We start from the raw sequence: 27,243 nt of genomic DNA on the forward strand, positions 1-27,243 counted from the left end.
CTGACCCACTTAAAATTAAAATGTCAAATGTTGAAGAAATATTCAATAAGAGAGACGAGTGGAGGATTTTTCCCATTTCTAATTCCTTTATTTGCTGGTTTAAATGCGGCTGGAGCATTGATGGGTGGTATTTCAGCAACGGTGAAAACTGCCAACGAAAGGAAGGCCCAACTCTGGGCTCAAAAAGAGTTGGAGAAACAAATTAGTGGAAGTGTTGTAATTGTAGAGTTTGCTGAAAAACTTGAAAGCCTACCTGATAAAGCGAGATTGTTAGTTGGAGATATGCTTTCTTATATCACACAAGCAGGTGTAAAATTCACTAAAAGGGGTAATGGATTATATATTTCTAATAAATAAATGAGCATTGATGAGTGGTTTAAAGAATTTGGAAAGAATACATCAAATTTAGAACTTATCAAATATTGTAAGAAATTAAAAATTCATAATGTGGTTATTTATATGAAAGATGAATTAACAAACGTGTCTAAACATACAAATAATATTATTATGAGCTTAGAAGATAATAATGGGAACGGTTCTCATTGGGTTTGTATTTTTAAGTCAAGACAAATATTATTTTGATAGTTTTGGTCTTCTACCACCTGTTGAAGTAATAAAATTCTTACAGAATGGTGTTTATCAAACATTTAAAGTCCAAGAATTAAATTCTAAGTGTTGTGGTCAATTATGTCGCTCTGTGTCATTTCAACTCAACAAAAATTAAAAAATTTATGATATTTTTAATCTAATATAAATGACTTATGTTGGTAAAGATGGTTCTATCTTTGGTGTATCCCAATAACTGGATATTGATTTATCAAATTATTACACAAAGGCACAGGCTGAACGACAGAAATATAGTATCGCAAAAAATATTAATATGAAAAACGTATATAAATTTATAAATTATCCAAGCCCAATTGACGCGAATGACTTGGTGAGATTAAGTCATTTATCACAATCAATATCCTTAAATAAAACAGCACGTTTTGTTAAACAAGTAGAATTTATAACCACAACACCTGGTTCAACAAACCATACACCTTTTCTTATTAAATTCAATTATCTGCTTGGTATTGAATTTTATAAAGAAGGAAGTATAGTTAATATGAGAACAGAGAAATGGGGGTATAATATGTGTGATTTTGGATATCATTGGTCGTTTTCATTAAACCTAGAAGACCTACACGATTTTTATCAGTCTCGTAAAGAAGAATATTATCCTCTTGGTAAGAATCAGGAGATATGTGGAAGCACAATTGGCAAACAACAAATACACGATTTCAGGAATAGGAAATTATGTGATGCTGAAGCAATAGATTATATGACAAAGAAGGAAGGAAATTGGATAATTATACAAAGCCGAGGAATACAAACTGATTTAACAATCGGAAGATGGGGTGGTATGATGTGTCATCATATTAATCGATCATATATTTCTGATACATAAATGACAGTAAGAAGACTTCAAGAAAATTATAATTTTTGCATTGAAGGATACCGACAAGAAAAGGGTGTTATATTTTACATTCCTTATGAATTAGAACATAGACACTGGCATTTTTCAATTAAGAACTGGCCTTGCACTGATATTAAAAACCCACAAATAGAGATTTGATTAAAATATTAAATAAAAATGAACTTCTAAAGGTGATGAAATATAAAACTCTTTTAGAAATCATCAACAAATCTTATTGGTGTCCTATAATGAGAAAAATAATTGTGGATACAAGAGTATCACAGAATCCAGATGAATATATGTATGATATTCTGTGGGGTGAAAGTGGTTCAAGGATAGTAATGGATGAGGAAGGAGTTGAAGAAACTGAGGCAAGAGAGAAGGATGAGAGGGAGAAAAAAGAGAGAGAAGCAGGAGAGGGAGAAGAGAGAGGAGGAGGAGAGGGAGAAGAGAGGAGAGGGAGAATAGAGAGAAGGAGGAGAGGGAGAATGGAGAGAAGCAGGAGAGGGAGAAGAGAGAGAAGGAGGGGAGGGAGAAGAGAGAGAAGGGGGAGAGGGAGAAGAGAGAGGAGGAGAGGAAGCGCCGCTTTGCAGCTCTGCCGCGCAGCCTGCGCACCCGAGAGGAGAGCGCGGGAGAGAGCTCGCCCACCATCGCACCACGGGGTGCAGGTAACCTGCAGCGGTCTCGTGGGGTCCGTTCGGTCATCCAGGCTCCACGCCATAAAAGTCTACGGACCCTGTCTGGCGCCCTCGTCTTTGAGGGTGGCCTTTTCCTTTCTTTTGAATAAATGTTGGTGGCGCCGTGTCCTGTAAGTAAAAACTGTTAAGTGACTAGATAATTGCTGATAGACGGTCGTAGTGCTTTCACCTTGCTCGTGTCTTTGTCCCTGTCCCGTGCATGATTGTTTGCCTGTATACGTGTTCTTGAATACCTGCATTGATTGCATGGCTGTACATACGTGCATACGTGTATAATAAATGTGCTGGTCTAAATGTAACCCATTCGTCTTGTCTTTTTCCCCCATTGGAACGCCATATTGCATCTCGGAATATTAGTTGGGTTTTAAATACCCGTTAAAAAGAATCGGATCCGGCGAGGTCGGGCGATAATACCCGCTCGGTTATCACTGCAGAACGGAGCGGACCGCTTGGGCGGTTCGTGTCCAAGCTGACCTGCGTCGAGGTACAGTCTCCCGGTAGACTACCCGCGCAGGTACTTAGGTATATCGATATTCGGTGATTGACCCTATTTTGCGCGGGTAGAAAACTGGCCAGGCCGTGGTGGGGTTGAAGACCCACCCGTGACAGGGTTCCGGCGTTGTTCCGGGAGGTCACGACTGAATTGTCCGTCCGGTGGGCGAGCGGCTACTATTAGTGAGAAGCGGTCGTTCGCACGCCGGTGGGCGCGAATTCGTAACAATATTATTGATGATGTTGGCATAATTGACTTTGGCTGAAGTTTTACATTTTTTTTCTTAAATAAATGGAGGAGAGGGTGAAGACATTTCTAAGGATTCTTTATGTGTTAAAAATTTAGATTCAAATGTGCATGTTGGAAACTAAAAAGGTTTTCGCACTCTCGGAATTTTTCACATAAATTAATGAGTTATTGTCTCTAATGTAAAAAGAAAACCAAGAGTAAAAATATCTCGTATGTTAAAAGTAAAAATAATAGGGTTTTACAAAAAGGCACATGTTCGGTGTGTCACTCTAAAAAGAGTAAATTCATCACCAAACACAAATGAGGGGCAGATATGCAAAAGTTTTTATAAGGAAGTAAATTTACAACAAATGGAATACCAGGGGAATTACATCTACCAGGGTATTCTTTCTGTGGTCCTTTAATATAAAACTTTAATAAAAGATTAGATGAGGCTGACAATCCTAAACCGTGGAGCAAACCTATCAATAGGGTTGATGAAGTGTGCATGAAGTATGATATTGATTATGGGAATAGCACGACGTTGGAAGAAAAACATGAAGCCGATAGAGAAATGTATAATTTGTCTCTGATACAAAATCCAACCCTGAAAGAAAAAGTTGATAGGTTCATCGTGAAGAAGATGATCAGTGCTAAATTGATAATTGGGCTTGGAAATTCAAAAAAACTTATAGGCTCTAATGATGTCATTAAGATTGAAGAGCAATTAGCTGATGAATTACATAAACCAAAAATCACAGTTTCATCGAAGGAAGGTTGATTCCAAGGAAGTTGATTATATCTGGTCCGCTGATTTAATTGAACTCAATTATGAAAAGGTGTACAAGTATGCTTTAACCGTTATTGATTTGAGGAGTAGATATGCATAGGTTGTCCCTTTAAAAAACAAAACAGGTCATGCTCTTATGTTAGCCTTTCAACAGATATTTAATAAAAGCAAGAGAAAACCGAAAAAATTGTGAACTGATGAGGGTACAGATTTCTACAACAAAACATTTATGAATTTTCATAAATGAAGTAACAACATTACTTTATGAAATAAAATAACAACATTACATTATGCAGCACCTTTAATGAAGGCAAAGCGGTTGAAATTGAGCGTTTTAATCACACTTTAAAAGAGAGACTATATAAAAAAATTCACTCAACTCGGTTCTCAACAATGGTTATCTTTAATCTAGGACATTGCAGATAAGTACAATGATACAATTCATACCTCAACGAAAATTAAACCATCAGATACGTTTACAAAATTAAAATATGAGAAAGAGATTAATGTCAGAAAGCCTAAGTTCGAAGTTGGTGATGTAGTAAGAATATACAGGTGGAAATCTCATTTTGAAAAAGGTTATACCAAGCAATGGACAAATGAACTTTTTTAAATTGTTGATCTCGTCGGTACAGTTCCTTGGACTTACAAATTATTTGACTTAAAGGGGAAAGAGATTTTAGGTTCATTTTATTCACAGGAATTACAAAAGACAAAGATAAATTGCATTTTTTTTTACTCCGCCCCTTTTTTTACTCCGCCCACACAAGCCCCACCCACGCAAACCCCACCCACGCAAACCCCACCCACGCAAACCCCACCCACGCAAACCCCACCCACGCAAACCCCACCCACGCAAACCCCACCCACGCAAACCCCACCCACGCAACCCCCACCCACGCAAACCCCACCCACGCAAACCCCACCCACGCAAACCCCACTCACGCAAACCCCACTCACGCAAACCCCACTCACGCAAACCCCACTCACGCAAAACCCACCCACGCAACCCCCACCCACACAATTCCCACCCACGAAAACCCCACCCACATAAGCCACATCCACATCTATCGTATCCACATGATTAGTGATTCGTGTATTAGTTCCCCACACACATGTTTATTTAATTTAAAAAAATTGCTCCACCCACATAAGCCACATCTACACAAGCCCCACCCACCTACACAAGCCCCACCCACCCACACAAGCCCCACCCACCCACACAAGCCCCACCCACCCACACAAGCCCCACCCACACAAGCCCCACTCCCCCTTCCCCCTGTGCACCCCCACCTTTGACCCACCACCCCCTCATCCCACCCCCCACCCTTCCCCACACACACGGGGAGGGGAGAGGGATGTAGGGGGTGGTGGGTCGCTGGGGGAGCGCACCTACCCCCCAACCCTAACCCAAACCATCCTCCAACCCACCACCTCCCCCTTACATCTCCTTTATTATTTTTTTGTAATTCAAAATCAGATAATTATAAGGAAAGCTTATCTGAAAAAACAAAAGTAACAACATTGAACAAAATCTTCTTTCTCTGGAGTCTGACGATTGTGATTTTTCACCATTTTCTGTTCAAAGAAAGGAAGAACCATTAGGGTATATTGTGAGAAAAACCATGTTCTCACCAAATATAGTGTCCCACCCACCACGTCACGTGACCTTTTTCAGGCTCCCAGGGATTGGTTGGCGAGTCGGCATGTGGTAGGCGGGCCGCGTCAGAGCTGTGGGCACCATTGTTGGCGGGCGACGTGGTTCTAAGATCGCGAGTGGAAAAATATATGGCACGCTCCGAATCGCATGTTTTAATGCGATTTTTCAAGTGATTTTTAAGACCCTCGACAGGACAGTCGCGCTGATCATTGATAGCTCCGTCTAAAGGATTGAGTTAAATCCGGAAAAGTGTGATCGTTATTCCCGGATATTTTTGAGGGAGCTGTGAGTTGTCGACCTGTTTTTTTTTCGGAACTTTATTGTTGTCAAGAGTTCTGGCAGTTTTTGTGCTGTGTATTCAATTCTGTTACCAGCCATTTTTGGAGATCGAGCCAATAAAAGATCGTGCCTACCCCTAGAGGCCGATCTGAAACACAGTGGAAAGTGTTGTGTTGTTTTCTTTGTCCACACGTGGACTGCTTGAAGCTCGGACATTAACGTCAGTATTCCGTGCTGGAAGATATTAAACAGGCGGGATCGCGACAATATAAAGATTATATTATGATATTAAAAGACATTAAAAACACAAAAGCATTTACCTCTAGAAGATTTAGTGTAGTGTCAGAGTCCTCCAGATGATTAAGTTGTGTGTTTGGTTCATCCAGACAGGTGTTCAAACTGAAAAATAAAACAAGCCGGTAGGCGACATGGCTGCTCGCTCTAGATGGAAAGCTGGCCGACGCGACTAGCCGATATTCATGTACATGCTATCAATCAATTTCATTCTTTGACAATCGAATGGCCACGGTGCGATGATCAGAGTACAAATTAGCGAAAGTTAGAGTATGCATGTATCGGAGATTTTCGTAATTTGTATGTACAGTCCACAATAAGTGTACGATGTATGATAAAGTATTTTAGCTGTTGCTAAGCAACGGAGGTGTGCATAGCAACCATTCATTTTTGTGTACATGCTAGCCACATTGTACACATTTAACTCAAGTTTCATCAAAACCAGACTGTTTCTCTTAGAGATATTCGCAATTAACCATTTCTGAAATGTTCAACATATACTCTCCCAAAACCTATCTCCTACTATACCAATATTTTTTGTTAGGGCTGCAAATTGGCATGAAGGGAGCTAGAGAGATTGCAGACAGAACTCTAAGCTTTGATTTTTCTATTTTTTTTATTTTTTTTCGATTTTTTGACCACTTTAAAGGGCCGTTGCTATGCCATTGCTAGGGCCCGGGGTCCCATATTCGAAAGCACACGATTCCCAGAAATATTGGTCCTACCTACCAAATTTAATTGGAATCGGTTGAGTGGTTTAGCCCCTAGGCTTGACCAAAGTTTCGCGGACAGACAGACAGATGGAAATGTCCAGAATAAGGGTACTCTAGCGAGCAGCCAATATAAAAATAATAATGAGTCAACACTAAAGAGAGATATAGACATAGACATAGCGACAGACATAGAGACAGAGGGAGAGAGAGACAGAGAGAGACAGAGACAGAAAGACAGACACAGACACACAGAGAGAGATAGAGGGATAATTTCTCACCTTTGACTCGACTCATTCAAGGTCAGAGGACGTGAGACTTCCTTCCAACCAACAATAATGTCATTGAATTCTCTTCTAAACGATTGAATGTCTTTAAGGATGTCATTCATTTTTTGCCATTCCTCGTGATATTCAATGGCCTCATTTTCCAGATAAGTTATCAACGTGTTCTTATTGGGGACAACTTGTTAGAAAAAAAAATACAATAATTATTGGTTGAATAGTGATTTAATTCTGTATAAAACAACAAATAATGAATTGGTTTAAGGATCTCACCTCTCATCTTGTGAAAACGATTGATCTGCAAGGTTGGAGTAATCATCTGAACGCTCCATATTCTGAACAAAACTTACTAAGTTCGCGTTTGGCAATAAATAGTCTGAGTTGATAACACGTCTAGGAAATGTAGAAACAATGGGTTTTTTCGGGTGTGTCTCATAAAGGAAATGACTTCAGGCTTTTGGGGCTTGGTTCGGGTGTGAGGGCTGAAATAGAGATTTTATCTTTTCTTTCATTTAAAACTTACTTTTAAATATCTTCTTTTGATTAAAAGTTGTTTTTGCTTGCTTTTAGCTAAACTTTGTTCTGTTAATGTTCTGATGATTTAAGATATAACCATGAATTGTATTTGGAGACATGAGCCAAGTAAAAACACTGTTCACAGAATACTTCCTCATTTCCATGGCATGACTGTGCTCTTCAAGGCACTTCCCAATTTTACAGAACTGAAGGAGGGATAGTGAACTTCCCTCTCTTTCATACTTGAAGAGATAAAGTGAATATACTCGATGGAAATGAATGTTACAAGAAAATTAAGTTATTCCCTAAAGTTGAACATGAACAAATATTCGTTGGTTCGCTCTATGAGTATAATGAAAATATGAAAGGGAAGAAGTACGAAGTACTTTAATCAGTAAGTCTCAATCTTTCATAGTCTCAATGTTACATTTGCTTGTATGGGAGGGGGAGGAAATGAGTCTCCCATTTTGAGCTTTTGGGGCCTGGGTCAGAAAGTTTTCCCCTTTTCCCCCATTCATTTGAATGGGTGTCCTAGAAACCCCATTTCTCATCTACTATGACACCCCCCCCCCCCTCCAGTGAAGTTTTTTTTAATGTTAAGGACTCCAGTCACGGAATACGAGTCCTCATCAAGGCCAGGCCTTAAATATAAGATCTGCATTGAGAGAAAAGTGAAGAAAGAGAGAATAGTCTCAGAGTTTTTGAGGAAGCAAAAATCTGCTTTTTAAAAAGGGGAAGGTCATGACTGCTTGGAAAGACAAAACATGAGAAGGTAAAGACTTCTAGAGTTTCGATCATAACTCAAAAATTGAACAAATAATAAGAGTTTAACATTCCTGACATTTTACTTGATTCCATTGGGGTCATTTTCAGCAAAATCATGAAATCCTCTGAACAAAGAATCATGGGAAAACACAAAATGGCAGCCAAGGAGAGGTTCTCATGAATGCATAAATTTATTGTTTGCCTATTGTGTTTGATATTAGCTATTTTCTCTCCTCAAAGTAAATGGAATTATCTATTTTGCTTCAAATAATTATTTTATAAACAAGCTAATGAGATTTTCCCAAAACAAATTCAGAAAGAAATTGGAAAACATTGTTAGAAAATCAGCCCCAAAATATGTTTCATAGGTGTGACCATGGTGATATCATCAATGCAACCAAGAAGTTTGTTTATATATTTTTTCCCAAGCAGATTTTAAAAATTTATTCGGGCTGCCATTTTGAATTTACCCCAAATCCATTGCTAATAAGATGATGTACATCACCCACATTAACATCAGTACATGCAGTAAAGTGACCAATAATGTTTAACCTCTTAATGTGCTTGTCATAGAGATGATATAAGGTCATGTTTTGTGAGCATGTGGAGGAGGGAGGAGGTATAGATGTATAGGGAGGATGTGGTGGCTATACCCACCTTGATCAGGCTAGATAGATAGACAACTTGTTAATCCGTTCTTCTTCTTTTGGCTTCCATAAGTACTGAATATTTTTTACTGTGATGTGCATATATTGATGGCATTAACTTGTGTCATTGGCATGGAGAAACAAATATACGTAAATCTGGAGAGATAGGCACAAAAAAGCCCAGAAGGCTTGATGATCTTGTATGCCGCCATATTGTATTTTTCAGTATGGTTTTCGACCAATGATGTGCATACTTGGAAAATAAAACTTACACAATATGATGTGATATTTTGAAGCTTTTGTGCTTAATTTCTGTTAAACACAAGGATATATTCAAATTTATGTTTCACATACTGTGCTCACCAAAGATGGCTGCACATGCACACAGTGTGAAATTTTCAGGTGCCTCCACATCCAAAAATGTTAGTAATATAACATTCTACACGTGTGCCAAATTTCATGCTTTTATCATCAAATGCACAATTGTTTGCTCTGCCGCCTCACGACAAGGCCTTTTGTGATAACCTTCCCTTTTCCAAGTAAGATTACTTCCTATTTGGAGAGATCAAGTTGTTCTTATTGGCCTGCAAACATAAATGTATCTTTTTCTTTTGCCCTATGGCAGCTATTTTGGGGACGAGGAGGGGGAAACTTTGCAGACATTTTTTCTGAATTGGGCACCAGTGAATAATAATATGTTAAAGATATTGTCCATCAACTTTAACACAAAATGCCTACAGGTATCTTTTATAAGCACCCTTTTTGAAATTCTGCCCTTATTAGAAGGGTGTTGGCAGATTCCAAACTTTTTGGAAATCACTGCAGCGATCTGTCTAAATTTCATTGCTATGCCTTGTCATTTTAATAAAACATGATCCTTCTCGCTCACACCCAGGGTTGATATCGAGATTGCTTCTAAATAATTCAGCTCACGTAAAGAGTTAATTAGTCTGTGTTTGAGGCTGGACCTGAATGAGTTTTGTGTGCAAAAATCATTGGGAGTACATTGCCTGTCTGGAATACTTAACATTCAAAATGCAAAGTATAAAGAGTTATATTAGAAATTTTGATTCTCTCCCAACAACTTTTCTTTCTTTAAATTGTGCTGAAGCACTTTTCCTTGAAAATTTGCTCATGCTTTCCAATCATTCTTATTTTGCTGGATCCCTATTCATATTCAATGATGATACTTAAACATCTATAAAGTACCATATTTTGATGAGGATTCTTCATCATGTTTTCATATTCTTCCAGCAAATCACTATAAGACCCTTCAACTACTTTTATGGCCCCGTTAAATCCCACCTGTGGGGTCAGCCACATGAGTTTCCACCTCCTCGCTCCTCGATACTGTGCATCTTCTCTCTGCAACTCCACCTCTCTCATGTCCCTCTACACCACCTCAGTTTTGGTTTTCATCTTCTCCTGCCAACTACATCCACATCAAAGACCTGTCTGACCACATTTCCCTCCTTCCTTCTGAGCATATGCCTTGGCCATTGCATATGTGCCTCCCCTTCCATTTTGCTAATGCCTCATACCCCTGCCCATCTCCTGATATCACCATTCCTCTTTCTTTCCCTTAAAGACATCCTTATCAGCATCGACTGTACATGTCCTTTCTATGAAACCATCTCTCCTTTTCCTTTCTTAAGACCCAAATGGCTTAACGGACTTTAATCTCTCACTCATCTTGAAAACATCCACCACCTGCTGTAAAAATTCTCAATCCGAAACCCCTCGAGTCCATTCTGCTTGCCCTTCCGAGCTCCCTTGCACCATTTCATGTCCATCTCATTACTTTCAAACAAGCTTTCCAACACTCTTCTTCTGTTTCAAGGATTTTCTTCTGTTGATAGGATCGACAATCTCCCTACCTTTTCTTGTCAAACTATGAACATTCCAAACTCCAATTGCAACCGGTTACCCCCACCCTAGTTGCTTTAACAAGCCTGGTGTTGGCTTAGTGGTTAGGGTGGTGGCTTTGGATTCTAGGGTCCTGAGTTCAAGTCCCGTTGGCCGCTGAATTTAAAAATACACCACATGGTTGACTCAGCCTGTCATCCTTCTGAGGTCGGCAAATGAGCACCAGTGTACTGGTAAGGGGGACACTGCATCAGCGGCACAGCTGCGTCCTGACCAATGATGCAACCAGCAGCCACAGGCTGCGAGAGAGAGAGAGAGAGAGAGAGAGAGAGAGAGAGAGAGAGAGAGAGAGAGAGAGAGAGAGAGAGAGAGAGAGAGAGAGAGAGAGAGATAGATAGATAGATAGATAGATAGATAGACAGATAGATAGATAGATAGATAGATAGATATATATATATATATATATATATATATATATATATATATATATATATATATATATATATATATATATATATATATATATATATGCTTTCACAGAAACCAAATGACAACCTTGTGCCCACTTACCCACACATGTTCTGGATCCAGATATAATGTTGCCTGTTGCCTCACACCATATAAATACATACATATACATACATACATATATATATACATGGCAATGGGTATGAATTTTGGGATTGTGATGTAATTGGATGAATATGGAGGTAAAATGGCTTATTAAGTGGGAGAAAATGAGTGTTGATATTGGCTATTAGTGTGGAAAAGAACAAGAGATTGTAGTAGTTTGACAATGTTTTTGGTGTTTACGTTTCCATGTGTACGATCTGATTTTTGCAGGCGATTCTTTAGGATGTTAGACTGCTGTCGTGCACTTGCTGAACCTCAAGGAGCACTGGAAGAGCATCGGGGCATGGTCACTATTCTGTTAGCCAGCAGCCCTGAAGAGGTGGCCTCACAGTCATCACACATGCAGGTCAGAATTGTTATGCTTATGGATGTTTAGTTTACAATCGTTGAGTAGAAAACTGGTGTTTCTGTGAAGGTTTGAAAACAACAATGTACCATCAAAATGTTTTAAAATATTTTTTCTTTGATTCATAAAATTGAATAATAGTTATTTGCAGGATATTAATGACAATAAACTGATGTTTTGTAAATATTTAAAGATGTAAGTCTAAGTTTGCTCTGAACTCCACAGCAAACGGTTTATGAACTTTATTAATAGGTTAAACTTGCACAATAAATTACCGCAACTCATCGTGTTCCTCCTTAAAATAAATTACGTTTATATGATGCTTTTGCGCTGATTAGAATTTCAGAATGATACAAATTATTGGGGCTTATTGATATATAATTTGTGAACTTTCCAATTTATTAGCCTCACACATCATGATGAAATCGGCCCAGCGGATAAGGGGTTGTGTAGCATTCGGATTCTCAAGTATGTGCATTGGATCTCATGTATGTGTAACTCGTGAATGTCTGCGGCTGTAGAGGAACCCAAGTCAGGGTTGAAACAGCAAAGGGCTTACCTTGTGGAGCTTTTCTTGGTTGCTTTCTGTAGTTTTCTTTGGCCGGAAAAGCATGGTGGTTAATTTGTGGAAATCCTAGCCACCTGGGTTAATTAAGTGAAAGCCGATTTATTATTCCCTCCAATTACAGGTGAGAGACGTCCCTCCAATTACAGGTGACAGGTGAGAGGTGTGTGTGTGTGTGTGTGTGTGTGTGTGTGTGTGTGTGTGTGTGTGTGTGTGTGTGTGTGTGTGTGTGTGTGTGTGTGTGTGTGTGTGTGTGTGTGTGTGTGTGTGTGTGAGACAGAGACAGACAGAGACAGACAGAGACAGACAGAGACAGACAGAGACAGACAGAGAGACTTATGAAAATGAAAGGCTGTTATGAAGGACTAGCGATTCATCAGTTATCTCTTAATGGATATTTGTGTACCGAAGTGTTTTAACCCCAATTAGAAATGACCAGAATCTGAAAATAAGATGCTTAAGTGGCCACCCATCATCCTCACCCTGATGTCTGTTTCTTGTCCCTCTTTCCCCTCTGTGTTTAACTGTCAAATCACCCCCATTTTCCTTTCACACCATGCAACTGCACTTCAATATGGCACATCGAAGTTAGTTCGGTACAACCACCACAAACACACACACTCTGGCAAGATAGCGTGTTCACATTCGCGATTTCAAGCACACACTATAGCGAGATGACACGTCCTCGTGTGCTACTTCAATGCGGCAAGAGCTCAAATGCAACACTGGTGGGGTGGAGAAGAGACAGCTCCCCTGGTGATTTGTGGGCTTGGCCCTAAAAGACAAAAATGATGGCACGCCAGAAAAGCCATGTAGTCAGGTTCACTATGTCAGTAAATTAATTTTCGTTCAAAATCTTGGTAGATTAGAGAACCTATACATTTTCGGAAACGATATAACATGGAGAATCCGAAAATCAATGTTTACATTTACGGACATACCGCCGTGGATGACCATTTTGGATTTTCAAAATGGCGGACATGCAGGTATGTCCGCAAATGTAAACATGTATTTTTAGATTCTCCATGTCATAACGTTTTCGAAAATGTATAGGTTTGCTAATCTACCAAGATTTTGAACGAAAAAACATAGTGAACCTGACTAATGGAGAGAAACCCAGGGAGACGCCGTCGTGGAGAGAAACCCCCCAGGGAGACACCGTCATGGAGAGAAACCCCCCAGGGAGACTCCGTCGTAGAGAGAAACCGCCCAAGGAGAAGCCATCGTGGAGAGAAACCCCCCAGGGAGACGCCGTTGTGGAGAAAAACCCCCAGGGAGACGCCATTGCGGAGATGAACCCCTCAAGGAGACGCCGTCGCAGAAAGAAACCCCCCAGGGAGACGCCGTCATGGAGAGAAACCCCCCCCCCCAGGGAGACGCCATCACGGAGAGAAACCCACCAGGGAGACGTCATTGCGGAGAGAAACCCGCCAGGGAGACGCCATCGCGGAGAGAAACCCCCCAGGGAGACGTCGTCATGGAGAGAAACCCCCCAGGGAGACGTCATTGCGGAGAGAAACCCGCCAGGGAGACGCCATCGCGGAGAGAAACCCCCCAGGGAGACGTCGTCATGGAGAGAAACCCCCCAGGAAGACTCCGTTGTGGAGACACCCCCCCCCCCCCCCCAGGGAGATGCCGTCATGGAGAAAAACTCCCTAGGGAGATGCAGTCACGGAGAGAAACCCGCCAGGGAGACTCCGTCGTGGAGACAAACCCCCCCATGGCGACGCCGCCCCGGAGAGAAACCCCCCAGGGAGACGGCGCCGTGGAGCGAAACTCCCCAGGGAGACGCCGCCGCAGAAAGAAACTCCCTAAGGAGACGCAGCCGTGGAGAGAAACTCCCCAGGGAGACTGTTGCGGAGACGAACCCCCCAGGGAGACGCCGTCCCGGAGAGAAACCCCCGAGGGAGACGCCGCCGAGGAGTGAAACTTCCCAGGGAGACGCCGCCGCGGAGAGAAACTCCCCAGGGAGACGCCACCGCGGAAACTCCCCAGGGAGACGCCGCCGTGGAGAGAAACTCCCCAGGGAGACGCCGCTGCGGAGAGAAACCCCCCAGGGAGACGCCGTCGCGAAGAGAAACCCCCTAGGGAGACTCTGCCACGGAGACGAACCCCCCAGGGAGACGCCGCCGTGGAGAAAAACTCCCCAGGGAGACGCCGCCGCAGAAAGAAACTCCCCAGGGAGACGCTGCCGTGGAGAGGAACTCCCCAGGGAGACTGTTGTGGAGACGAACCTCCCAGGGTGACGCCGCCCCAGAGAGAAACCCCCGAGGGAGACGCCGCCGAGGAGAGAAACTCCCCAGGGAGACGCCGCCGAGGAGAGAAACTCCCCAGGGAGACGCCGCCGCGGAGAGAAACTCCCCAGGGAGACGCCGTCGCGGAGAGAAACCCCCCAGGGAGACGCCGCCGTGGAGAAAAACTCCCCAGGGAGACACCGCCGCGAAGATAAATTCCCCAGGGAGACACCGCCGCTGAGAGAAATTCCCCAGGGAGACACCGCCGCGGAGAGAAATTCCCCAGGGAGACACCGCCGCGGAGAGAAATTCCCCAGGGAGACACCGCCGCGGAGAGAAATTCCCCAGGGAGACACCGCCGCGGAAAGAAATTCCCCAGGGAGACACCACCACGGAGAGAAACTCCCCAGGGAGACGCCGCCGCGGAGAGAAACCCAGGGAGACGCCGCCACGGCGGAGAGAAACCGATGAAGACTCCGCCACGGCGGAGAGAAACCCATGAAGACGCCGCCACGGCGGAGAGAAACCCATGGAGACGCCACCACGGTGGAGAGAAACCCATGGAGAAGCCTCCACGGCGGAGAGCAACCCAGGGACACGCCGCCACGGCGGAGGGAGGGCCGGGACGCTGCCACGGCGGAGGGAGGGCCGGGACGCCGCCACGGCGGAGGGAGGGCCGGGACGCCGCCACGGCGTAGGGAGGGCCGGGACGCCGCCACGGCGGAGGGAGGGCCGGGACGCCACCACGGCGGAGGGAGGGCCGGGACGCCGCTAAGGCGGAGGGAGGGCCAGGACGCCGCCACGGCGTAGGGAGGGCCGGGACGCCGCCACGGTGGATGTAGGGCCGGGACGTCGCCACGGCGGAGGGAGGGCCGGGACGCCGCCAACGCTTCACTCACGTCAATCGAAACTGCTTTGGACGAGTGTTACTTTGAATCCCTAACTCAATTGCTGGCACTAAATCCTGACTCTAATTCACGGACTGGTGTTTGATTTTGTTTGTTTGTTGGGGGGGGGGGAGGATGGGGGGTTCGTGCTACTGTCGGGTGTGTACTCTGCTAGTACTGAATAAAATTCCATCTAACAGTCTCTGGACAACCGAGTTAAAGTGAAATTGGGTTGGAAAGTTACCTCACTGTTGAAAATCCTGTGAAAATATTCCCCAAAAATACGATCGTGTTTGCAAAAATATTCCAAAATGTCAGTCATCACATGCGCATGCGTGCACCTTTGGAGAAACTTTATTTTTAATTGAAAACCATAAAAATAGTGATAAGATTGCCAAAAATAATCAAGATTAGGTCAGGTCAGGTATGGGAGCATGCGCCAGAGCAGTGCATCACTGCGTCCACTTTCCGCCAGTCCTCCAGGGGCCTCCGTCTGGCCATCCCCCAGGCAGATGCCTGCCCCATCCCCATCTCCTTGAGATTCCAATCAACCTGCTGCAACCACGAGGAACATGGTCGGCCCATTGGCCTCCTCCACTCACGAGACTCCCTCGCTGAGAGAATCTGGTGAGCAGGATCAGCGTCAGGAAAACGAGCCACATGTCCATACAGCCGGAGCTGACGCTCACGGACTATGCAGGTAACAAATCTCATTTGAGTCTCTCTCAGCAACCGCTCGTTGGACAGAAAGTCTGACCAACGATAGCCAAGGATTCTCCGAAGAGACCTGGTGCCAAAGGAATTAAGTCTCCGTCTCAGATCCTTGGTCAGAGTCCAAGTCTGCATCCATAGAGCAAGACTGGAAGCACCAAGGACCTGAAGACTCAGACTTTTGTTGTCTCGCACATGTACCAGCACTGCCACACCCCATTATCCAGTGAATCCATGACTCCCCAGGCCCGACCCAGACGTCTATTGACCTCTGACTCACAGCCGGCAGACATGAATATCACTGCCAAGGTAAGTGAATCTCTCCACGACCTCAACATCCTCACCACAAACAGGCACAGACAGGACAGTGGCATCCAAGATGTCAATGAAAGCCTGGATCTTAGTTTTGACCCAGGAAACCCGTAATCCCAGCGGCTCCGACTCCTCATTCAGCACCTCGAGGGCCCCCAAAAGGATATCTAAAGTCTCCGCAACGATGACTGCATCATCTGCAAAATCAAGGTCAGAGATCTTGACATTCCCAAACGATGCACCGCAGCTTGATCTCTCTGACATCCTCCCTAGAATCCAGTCCATACAAGCGCTGAAAACTCTGAAGGCCAGTACATACCCCTGACGAACTCCAGTAACAACAAGAAATAAGTCAGAGATGGACCCACCACATCTCACAGCACTCTCAGTTCCAGAGTACAGTTCAGACATCAGATTGATCAGTTTTGGTGGCACCCCACGAAGACCAAGAATCCTCCAGAGGGCATCCCGATTCACTGAGTCGAACGCATTACAGAGATCAACATAGGCTGCAAGCAGCCCCTGCCGAAACTCTCGTCTGTGTTCGGTGAGGACCTGAAGAGCAAGGATATGGTCAACCGTTGGCCTCTTTGGTGTAAAGCCTAACTGATCTTGACGCTGATGCTCAAGCAGATGGTGGCGTACCCTATCAATAATTATCCAAGCAAAGACCTTGCCCGGCACTGAGAGCAGCGTCACCCCTCGGTAGTTGTTGCAGTCTTGACGATCACCCTTCCCTTTCCAAAGAGGGACAACAAGGCCCCTCTTCCAGTCACTTGGGATGATGCCTGTGTTCCAAGCAGAGCACAGAACTGCATGCAACGACACGAGTGCAGCATTTCCACCAGCCTTGAGAAGTTCAGCATGGATGCCACAGATCCCTGGAGCTTTATCCCATTTCAACCGGTTCACCGCAGCCTGTATTTCCACAAGCGAAGGTGGACCACAGTTGATTGGAAGGTCAGCAACAGGGATTATAACACCCCTGATGTCCAACTCGACAGCTGGTGGATCAGCCTGGTACAACCGCTCAAAGTAACCGGCCCAGCGTGCCTCCACTTCGGACTCCTCTGTCAAGAGCCTACCACCCTCTGCTCTAACTGCAGTACACCGAGGGATGGGCATGGATGAATGCAATGCGCGAATTCCCTTGAAAGCAGGACGAGAATCCCTTGATTATGGTGGATACTCCTCCCCCTCACAGATTCCTCGCACATAGGCCTCCTTGTCCACTCCTAGCGCACGTACAGTTTTATGCCTCAGCTCCCTGAACAGCTCAGTTCTGCCATTCAGCCTGGCCCTGTAACTCTGGTCAATGGTATCCAGTGTCCCTTGAGAGACAAAATCCAGTGTCCCTTGAGAGACAAAATCCAGTGTCCCTTGAGGAACGGTGAGTTCCAAGACATCCACCGGTAACATCTCGGTCCGTGGTCTTGAAGGCACTCCACAACTCTTCAGGACATCCCAAAGCACCCAGACTCCTCAAATCTCTGCTCAGCCTGTTCGCAAACTCCTCAGCTACCCTCTCATCCTTGAGCTTGCCAACATCCAGCCTAGGCTGGGATGGTACCATTCTCCTGGATTTAAGGTGCAACTTCAGAGTTGCTACAAGCCGGTGGTCAGTATTTAGGAACTGAGCACTATGGTAGACCCTGCAGGTCTGGATCATCTTGTTTTACGTCAATCAATATCAGGGTGTGTTTATGTCAACAAGAAACACCTGCTCCTGGCTTTGGAGGTGGCCAAATGTGCCTGCAGCAAGAAATACCCCCCTCCCTTGCCAAGGATCAGTAAACAAGATGCACTGTGCCACGTACACAGGCAAAAATGTGCCACGTGGTTGGGCAATGAGGGGGGAATTATCTTGTGCCCATAACCTAACCCTGGATACCCCCAGATCTATCAAGCCATTTTTGAATTCTATAAGCAAATAGACAGCCCAACAAACAGAAACGCTATATTTTTATACGAAGTCCAGAATGCCACGTCTTGTCTGCGTATTTCCTTTGGAAGAGAGCATACATACATGGACATCATTATCAAAATTTGTTTAGTTTCAAGTTACGCATCCTGTTGAACTGGGTTCCACATTTTTCCCAACTGCCGTTTATTATTTTATCATAAATTTTATCATTCCCCACATTTTTGTCACCCCAATGGCAAAATACACTGCCCAATGGTGCCGTAGATGATTTTAGGTGCGGAGACTTGAAGAAAACTTTTTTTTTTCGACTTTCAAATCAAATTTCACTTTGACTCACCTCTCCATGATTGTCAGGTGGATTTTAATCAGTATTTAGTAGCAGCAATCAAGATTGCGAATCACAGTCATGCTCGTCCGAAGCAGCTGTGATTGACATAAGCAGAGCATTGGCTCTGCTCACTACTTGCATAAGACGATATATATGGTACACTTTGTGCATCAAATTGTGGTGTTTGTCTTTTTTTACTACTTTTCATAATTTGCTGTCGGAATCAAGTCTGTGGAGAATCACACGCATAAAATTCTTTTTTTTATTTTTTCCAATGCAAGTGCACAAACAAATCCTTATTTTTCCATTGATAACATGAAACGGAATTTAGGGTTTTTTTGGAAACGGAAAAGACTGTTTCTTCAAACTTAACAATCACTGACACTTCCAGAAGACTTTCTTTTCTCCTCTCACTTTAACTTGCTGTATGTGCTTTATTTGGGTACATTGCATTGTGACATTGTCTTTTAAATTTTTTATTCCCTTTTGCTATTTCAGTACAACCTATATTGATTTTGTGTTCATGGGGATTGATGTGGGTGAGTCATCTTTCCACATCCTTTTATTTTAGTTCCTTTTAACCTCCACTACCGAAGGTGGACCGAGGTTTATATTTTTCACACCTGTCTGTTTATTGGGTCACCAAAATAGGTGACCCTTATTATCAGTAATTCTGTCTGTTTGTTTGGATGTTTGTTCATTTGTCATCAGCATAATTGGTCGTAAACGTGGGCGGATTTTCACCAAACTCGGGTGGTAGGTACATCTTATGACCTAGTGCTTTGGAAATTGTGATGGTTGCTAGGGACGCTTTGGTTCCCAAGCAACAATCGAAAAACCTTCAAAATCTGTACCATTCATGCGTGAATCAATTCCGAAAGCCATCATCCCACGTAGGGTTATGAAATTTGGCACGAATGATCTTCAGGTGATGCTCTATCAAATATATTCCGGTTTTTGTGATATATGGAAAACTTTACCTGCAGCGCCCCCTTCAATTAGGGTATGCGCGAAAATTGAAGGCCCCCTTGCGAGCAGGTGAGTGCATCGATGCGAATTAAACTTTGCAGGTTGATGGTACTCAATGAGTACTACAACTTTGCCTCAGGACATATTGACCGATTTCGCTTACGTCAGCGGTTAAATGTCAATAAGTGCAAAAATCGATATGTGAGAGCTGGAGGTGCCTTCGCGCCAAATGCTACTCCTCCTCGGGTTATGGTCGGATGGTCATGAAAATTCACACTAATCGTCTGGAATACATTGTGCACAAACGATTGAGCCGGATTTTCGATTTAGATCTTTGTTCACCAACAGCACCCCCTCGAACTTTGGGGATTTCCAATTTCAAACTGAATTTTCGGTACTTTTCATTCAAATGGATACCGAGTAGTTATCAGTAGATGGAACTGGATGAGATTTGATATGCATAATCTTAAGGTGATTCCCTATCTGCTATATGACATCCATTTTGCTCTATATCTTATAGTTTCCATGCTCGGCGACCCATCGCCGTCTACCCGCTTGTCTGATTCTTTGTTACTGGTGAAATTGACGGTTCGCAAGTACATATATTGGTTGGTCTGGTCTGTGAATCTGTCTGTCTGTCTGTCTGTCTGTCTGTCTGTCTGTCTGTCTGTTTGTTTGTCTTTATGTCAATCGCCTACAGGTCACAATTTTAAACTCATCTTCCCGAAACCTCACAAAATGGTATGATTGGTCATAAGCAAGAAACCTATTGATTTTAAGGTCAAAAGGTCAACAATTTTGTCAGATTTCTAAAAACTTCAATTTTTATCCGATTGAGTTGAAATGTGAAGAGGATTTGCATATCTCGTAATTGAATTCAACCACCAATTATTTTTGAGGTCAACATAGGCCATCAGGTTAAAATCGGCCAAATGTTGTCAACTTCATTGAAATTTCTAAAACCCTCATTTTTCATCCAATTGACTTGAAATTTGTAAATGATTTGTATGTATATCAGGTCACTGATTTTGCACAATGTCTTTCTTGTTTGTTTGTTTGACTGGCTGGCTGTCTGTCTGTTTGTGAGCAGAATATCTATAAAGGTTATGGACGGATTCGGATGAAACTTGGTGGACAGCTTGGGTGTGTAACCAGGATAAATTGATTATATTTGGTCGACATTTGGATCCGGATACATGAATCTTTGTTTATTTCTTTATTTTAGTGATGCTTCACCATTGAAAGATGGGGCCAAAACGATACACTGTATAACATGATATTTCAAAAAGTTGCAGATGGATTATTCCAAAATTTGGTGTAAGAGTTGGGTAGGTGACAAGAACAAGCGAATTAGATTTTGATTCAGGTCCGGATGCAGATCCACCTTTTAGTGGGATACAAAACGTAAACTGTTCAGCCTGGCACAGTATGTGCTCCAGTGAGTACTGTTCTCATTACCTCCGTTACCGAAGGTGAAGAAGGTTATGTTTTCACCCCTATCTGTCTGTCTGTCTGTTTGTGTGCAGGATATCTAAAAAAGTTGTGGACAGATCCAGATGAAATTTTGTGGACAGGTTCGGTGTGTGACAAGGACGAACTGATTAGATTTTAGTGAAGATCTGGATCTGGATCCGACTACGATAATTTTTTAAGTGATTCTTCACCATTGAGAGATCGGGCCAAAAACGATATATAGCACGATATCTCAAAAAGTTGCGGACGGATTCGGACGAAACTTTGTGGACAGGTTGGGTGTGTCACAAAGACAAATTTATTCGATTTTGGTGAACATCTGGATCTGGATTCGAGAATTATTAAAATTTTTAAGTGATTCTTCACCATTGAGACATAGGGCCAAAAACGACATCGTACTGTATCGCATGAGATTTCAAAAAAGCATTGGGCTCAATATGTTCTCGTGGATCAGGCATTACGTGGTGTAGGTATGCATTCAATCGAGTGCCCTTCTAGTTTTTCTTTGTAATTATTTGCTCCTTTGCTCATTATTACTTGCTTTTGCCCATTTTTTTTTGTATACATAGTCGAGGCTCATGGAAGATCTAGTCGTAGTACACTGAAGGGATCAGGACACAAGATGACAAAAGGAACAGACACCTGGGGGGGGACAAAGCATGGAAAGAGCAGAGGATGCAAGACCAGAAAGGAGGAAGGAGAAGACAGACCACCGACCTGTCTGCGATGACGAAGTAGTAGGCCGATAGACTGAACTTCATTTGTGATGGCAAAATAATGGACCCATTGACTGAGCTTCATGCTTTTTTGTTCATGCAGAGAGGTTTGTCAGAGAGATTTTTCATATTTCTTTGCTACCTAAAGAGAGCTTGCTCCTTTCATTACCAAAGGCAAAAATCCTTGAGGGGAAAGAGCTCAGCAGGTGTGAGATGAAATGAGAAGCATTAAATGATCAAGGGATAGTCAACCTGTCTGCTGTGACAAGAACTGTGCCTTTCTTACAATTTGTAATATATTTGTACTTCATCCTGTGCTGGAAAGTGAGATGAAATGCAAGAGACTCGTTTTATATGATAAATACATTGAGTACAATGTCAGTAGCTGGGAGGTACCAAGGAAGGACTGGATTCTACAGAGTTCTCAAAAACATCTCAACAAAGACTTGGCGACAAATGAAGTGGCATTGACTACGTAATGCTTTGGCACAATGTGGAGTTTTTGCAAAGTGATAGTTTTCCAAGAACATATAAAAGGTCATTCATATAGATCAAAAGTACGATTGCTTCGAGAATATTGCTTTGAACGATTGTAGCTTAAAAGGGAAGACTGCACAGGTTAATAAGCCAAGGAGAGTGACTCACTGTTTGCATTTGCTTTGCTTGTTTTGCCAAGCGAGGTGTAAAATTGAATGTGCAGATTTTAATAATGGCTGAAACGAGGCAGGGGACCCAAAAGGAGCAGCATGGTAATAATCATTCCAAAAACAAATGTATTTTGCAGAAGCGGGGTCAGCAGTGGGACCAGAATGGCAGGTAATGAGCCCCAGAGAAATTTAGCGTCCAATGAACACTTGCTTCACAAAATTTGTGCTGTGAGGTATTTCATATACAGTCTTGTCCGCATGTGGTTCTGTCCATACTTACTGCCTCAGAGCATCTTGGAATGGACACTAAAATGCTACCTATGTAAAGGCAGTACTACCCACAGTCCCTTAAACTGAATATCATAAAAAGAAGGTTCTTGTAAATTCAAAAAGTAAAATTGATAATCTTCATCTTGACAGGTATCGACTCGAGTTCATAAACGTTCCCAATGACGAAAGGTTGTGGCTCCACCCTCATGGAGATTTGTTTCCGCCTGTAGGGTCATGTATCATATTTACACGTATTAGTGAAAGCAGGTGTTCCCAAACCGAGAGTCATAGAGTATCTCAAGGGGGTCATGAACACTTTGAAAATGTAGAGCAAATTACTTTGAAATATTCGTCTAAATTAACACGAGGAAATTGTTTTGCAGACATTGCTGCTATCTTCTTAACTCTTTCATTTTTCTCATCATGCAATGGGATACGAGACATTCTCAAATTAATTCGGAAATATAATGGACAAGTTCGGTCAACCGATCAAGGTCGGTTTAGTTAGACTACAGTAAAACATCAAGAAGATTGTTGCAACCAGCAAAAATTAACTCAGGAGTGCAACTCAGCAATGATGGGCCAAATAAATACATAGCCTCCTCATTTCCTTGTTTAAGGCTGCACGGAATCATGCGGCCATTCATTAAATTCAGTATCGTGCTGCGTAGACTGTGGATCCTTTGTATATTAATTTCCATTTTGCATACTGAATAAAAAAAAGTTTTGATGCAATTTGTTTGATTACCGACAGAGAATCGACATTTGAATGAGGAGGTGCAAGTTAAGCTCTACCACTCTCCCTGACGAGGGGAAAGGGGTTGGTCGGGGGGCACCTGATGTACGATGCTCAATCACCCAAAGTGACATTGTTTCATGTTTTTACATCAATTTGATTAAGAATTGAAAGTTTTTCTTGTGATATTTACCTCCCACATGTTCAAATAATGCGCTACAGCAAATTTCGGGGAAATCGGTACAGTGGTTTGGAAACTTATCGGGAAAAAAACAAACTGACATATATTATAAGGGCCGTCACCTCTGCATAACTACAAGATAACGGCATGTCTTCAAGAGACTACGGACACTGTTTGCAACTCTCAACTCTGGCTGGATCTTCGCACCCAAGGTTGGTTTACCGTGCCGGTAAACCGTGAGTTAAGCAAGGCAAAAAGGATCTGTGCCAGCGGTTATGCAACAGACTTGAGTCAATTGTCCGAGCGGAACCAATGTCACAAAACCGCATCTGAGATTGAACTGAGATAATGAATCCAAGCTGGCCAGTCTTGTGCCGCCATCAGAACGGACAGAATAAGTCAGAACATGTTTTTTTGAAGAAATGTATTTTAGTGGCATTAATAAAAATGCAAGTATTTACAGGGGCAGGGAAACAAGTATTTATAGGGAGAGAAAATTATGAAATAGCATATGTGTACAGCAATTAGTCACAGCATGTATACATTCTCAATTATCCTCTATGCAACAGACCTGCCTTCAGAACATTATCAGCGACAACATGCGACAACATTATCAGAACATTATCAGCGACAACAGTACAGTATGCTGGCACCATGCATCCGATGTAGAAGTGAGAGGTGGGTGATTGGCATCGAATGATGGGATGAATGATTGGCAAATAATGATAGTATGGAGAGAAGTAGATGGGAACAGGATGGACTCCTGCACACCTCACACTTGTTGATTTTGGCTCCCATGTCCTGCCTGAAACCAGAACACTCCGCACTCTGTTCCCCTCCTGCTCCTCCTGCAGCCAAGGCACCAGTGCTTTCCTGTGAACCAGTGGTGTCACTCGCGGCATGTATTCAATGCATCTCCTGGCAGGATGCCCAGGTGCTGTAGATGAAGCCAGGGGTCCAGCCAACACAGTTATCAGACGTGGGAATGTGAAAGCAAACGCTACAAGGGCAGAATCCGGATTCGTATCTTCACCAAAATCAAATAAATTTGTCCTTGTCACATACCCAAGCTCTCCACCAAATTCCGACCGAATCCATCCTCAACTTTTTGAGAGATTTTGTTCACAAACAGACAAACAAACAAATAAGGAAATGGAATAGCACTCGGTGGAGTGCATTCCTCTGTCAGGCTGAAGAGTTTACATTTTGTATCCCACTGATAGGTCGGATCTAAATCCAGACCTTAACTATAATCAGCTTATTCTTGCCACCGAACCAACTCATCCACCTGGTTTTGTCATAACTCGTACACAACTTTTTGAGATATCATGCTGTACATAGGTTTTGGCCCCATCTCAATGGTGAATAATCACTTGAAAAATTCTCAAATCTGGATCCTGATTCAGATCTTCAAAATCTAATTAATTAGTCCTTGTCACACTCCCAACATGTCCAACAAATTTCATCCGAATGTGTCCAAAACCTTTTGAGATATCATGAAATATCGTTTTTAGCCCCATCTATCAATGGTGAAGAATCACTTTTTTTCTTCTTTTTTTTGAATATCAAGTCAAGGCTCGTGTAAGAGCTGATGCACAGAAATATATAACAAGGCAGGAGACAAGAGGGGTGAGAGAGAGGAAGCACTAAATGGTGGGGAACAAAGACAATGGGATATCTGTGAAAGGGAGAGGGATGGAGTGGGGTACACAGGGTAAACAAGATGGTATGACATGGACTTTCAGGAACGAAAACTCGGAATATGAAGGAGGTGGGTTTGGCGTGGATTAACGAGGATAGTAAAGATCAAAATTTTGGATGGGAGAAGATATGAGATGGTGGTGAACAACTGTTTTGAAGACCTGGAGGGAAGAGTGGGATTGAAGAGAGGGTGGGAGTTTGTTCCAGAGGTGGGGAAAAAACAGGAATGAAAGAGTGAAGGTGAGCAGTGATTCTTGATTTTGGGCAGTTTCACCTGACGGGGGTTTTTTGGTGGACCTTGAGCACCCTGAAGTATTGTAGGGGGTACAGATCACAGACAGAGCAGGGGTGGGTGAGGCCGGAGAGGAGACGATAGAAGACGGGTAGACCACTGACCTGCCTGCGGTGATAGAGTGAGAGACCCAAAAACTCAGCTTCATCACGGGAGATACCAATGACCCTAAAAGCATTGGTTTCCACAGCGTGAAGTCGAGCTAGGTGTGAAGCAGGAGTATCACCCCAGAGGGGGGAGCAGTACTCCATCAGACTAGGGATGAAAGCTTTGTCAGTGGTTAGGAGCTCAGATGTGCCAAGGAAGCACTTTGCTTGACATAGATTGCCCAGTCGGCAACTGGCTTTGGAGGCCAGCTCGGAGATGTGGCTTTCCCAGGAAAGATCGTGGCAGATAGTAAGACTCAAAAGCTTGAATGAAAGTACTTCTTCAAGGGGATTGTTGGGAAAGTCAATGTTGGTGGGGGGGGGGGAGGGGGTGTTTCCAGACGGTCCTTTCGGAGAGACATGGTGAAGGTGTGAGATTTGTCAGGATTGAAAGACATGTTCCAAGTGTTGGACAAGCTTATGATTTTATCCAGGTCTGCAGAGAGTGAAGAGACTGCTGCCTGCCGATCAGAGAGATGAGAGATGGTTCAGCAGAGGGTGGAGGCATCAGAAAAGAGGATTTTCCAGGGAATCTGAGAGATCATGGATGAAAGCCAGAAAAATCACAGGGCCAAGATGCCTTGAGGAACTCCAGCCTAGATGGGAAGAAGAGATGAGAGAATTCCATTGAGAGCGATGCGTTGACTACGACAGGAGAGGAAGTCTGCGAGCCATGAGTGGAGATTGCCTTGGATACCATAAGAAGAGAATACTTAAAAATTAAATAACTCTCATATCTGGATCCGGAATTGGATCTTCTCCAAAAATGAATCGATTAATCCTTGTCACAACGGGTTTTAAACCCAACGGGTTTATTTCCAAACCAAAAACAATAAAACCAGGGATGATTGAATGCGACGGAGGGGACGACGGCAGGTTGTGGTGGGGATGAAAAGGGAACACAAAATCGATTATAAATAATTGTTTTAAATGAGGTAAAAATGAATCTCAAGAAATCAAAGGCGTCACACACCAAACTTGGTCACCGATGGGAAGGGGACAAAGAAACCAGGGGACTGAGCTGCTGGTAGATAAGCAGGCAATTGTGAGGCGATTGGACGATGGGGAGACGAACAAGCGCGGTGATGGCACAAGGTAGGTCCCAGGGACCGGGCAGGGCAGGTACAATGAAAGAGCAGGCAGGTAGGATGACCTCCTGTCCTCGGAGACAATTCTCCTCACACTCTAGATCTCCGTTCTCCTCCGAACCCTGCAATCCTCCTCCAAACTCCTCAGTTCTCTGTTCTCCTCTGACCAACTGCCCCATTCTCCTCACACCAGACCTCAATATTTTCCTCAGCCATCTCCTCCACAGACCACCTTTTTCCTCCCATCATCTACACCTCAGACTTCCAACTGCCCGATCGCCTCCTCCCTCTTCTCTCGGAAAAGTTCTTCGCCACCTTGGGAGGCGACAACCGCTCCTCCCCTCGCTCTCGAAGCCATCCAAGCTCCACCCCCTTTTTCCCTCACGCCGAGTCTC

General features: G+C 43.5%; 1 protein-coding gene across 2 annotated transcripts in view; it reads left to right on the forward strand.

The window, feature by feature from the left end:
• SMG5 (SMG5 nonsense mediated mRNA decay factor) overlaps positions 1–27,243 on the forward strand; it is a 327,200-nt gene that overhangs the window by 264,006 nt on the left and 35,951 nt on the right. The window contains exons 22-23 of one of the 2 annotated variants that reach the window (XM_085849869.1): positions 11,533–11,668; positions 24,191–24,322. In XM_085849869.1, coding sequence (XP_085705995.1) covers positions 11,533–11,668; positions 24,191–24,307 — 253 coding nt within the window. In that variant the 3' untranslated portion in view covers positions 24,308–24,322. Of the gene's footprint in view, positions 1–11,532; positions 11,669–24,190; positions 24,323–27,243 lie in introns of those variants that run through there. The other variant, XM_085849871.1, reaches the window with a different exon arrangement.

Source organism: Eptatretus burgeri, chromosome 12, assembly GCF_056783735.1.
Source record: "Eptatretus burgeri isolate ZD-2024b chromosome 12, Ebu_testis_v1, whole genome shotgun sequence".
In the NCBI taxonomy this organism is placed as follows: Eukaryota; Metazoa; Chordata; class Myxini; order Myxiniformes; family Myxinidae; genus Eptatretus; species Eptatretus burgeri.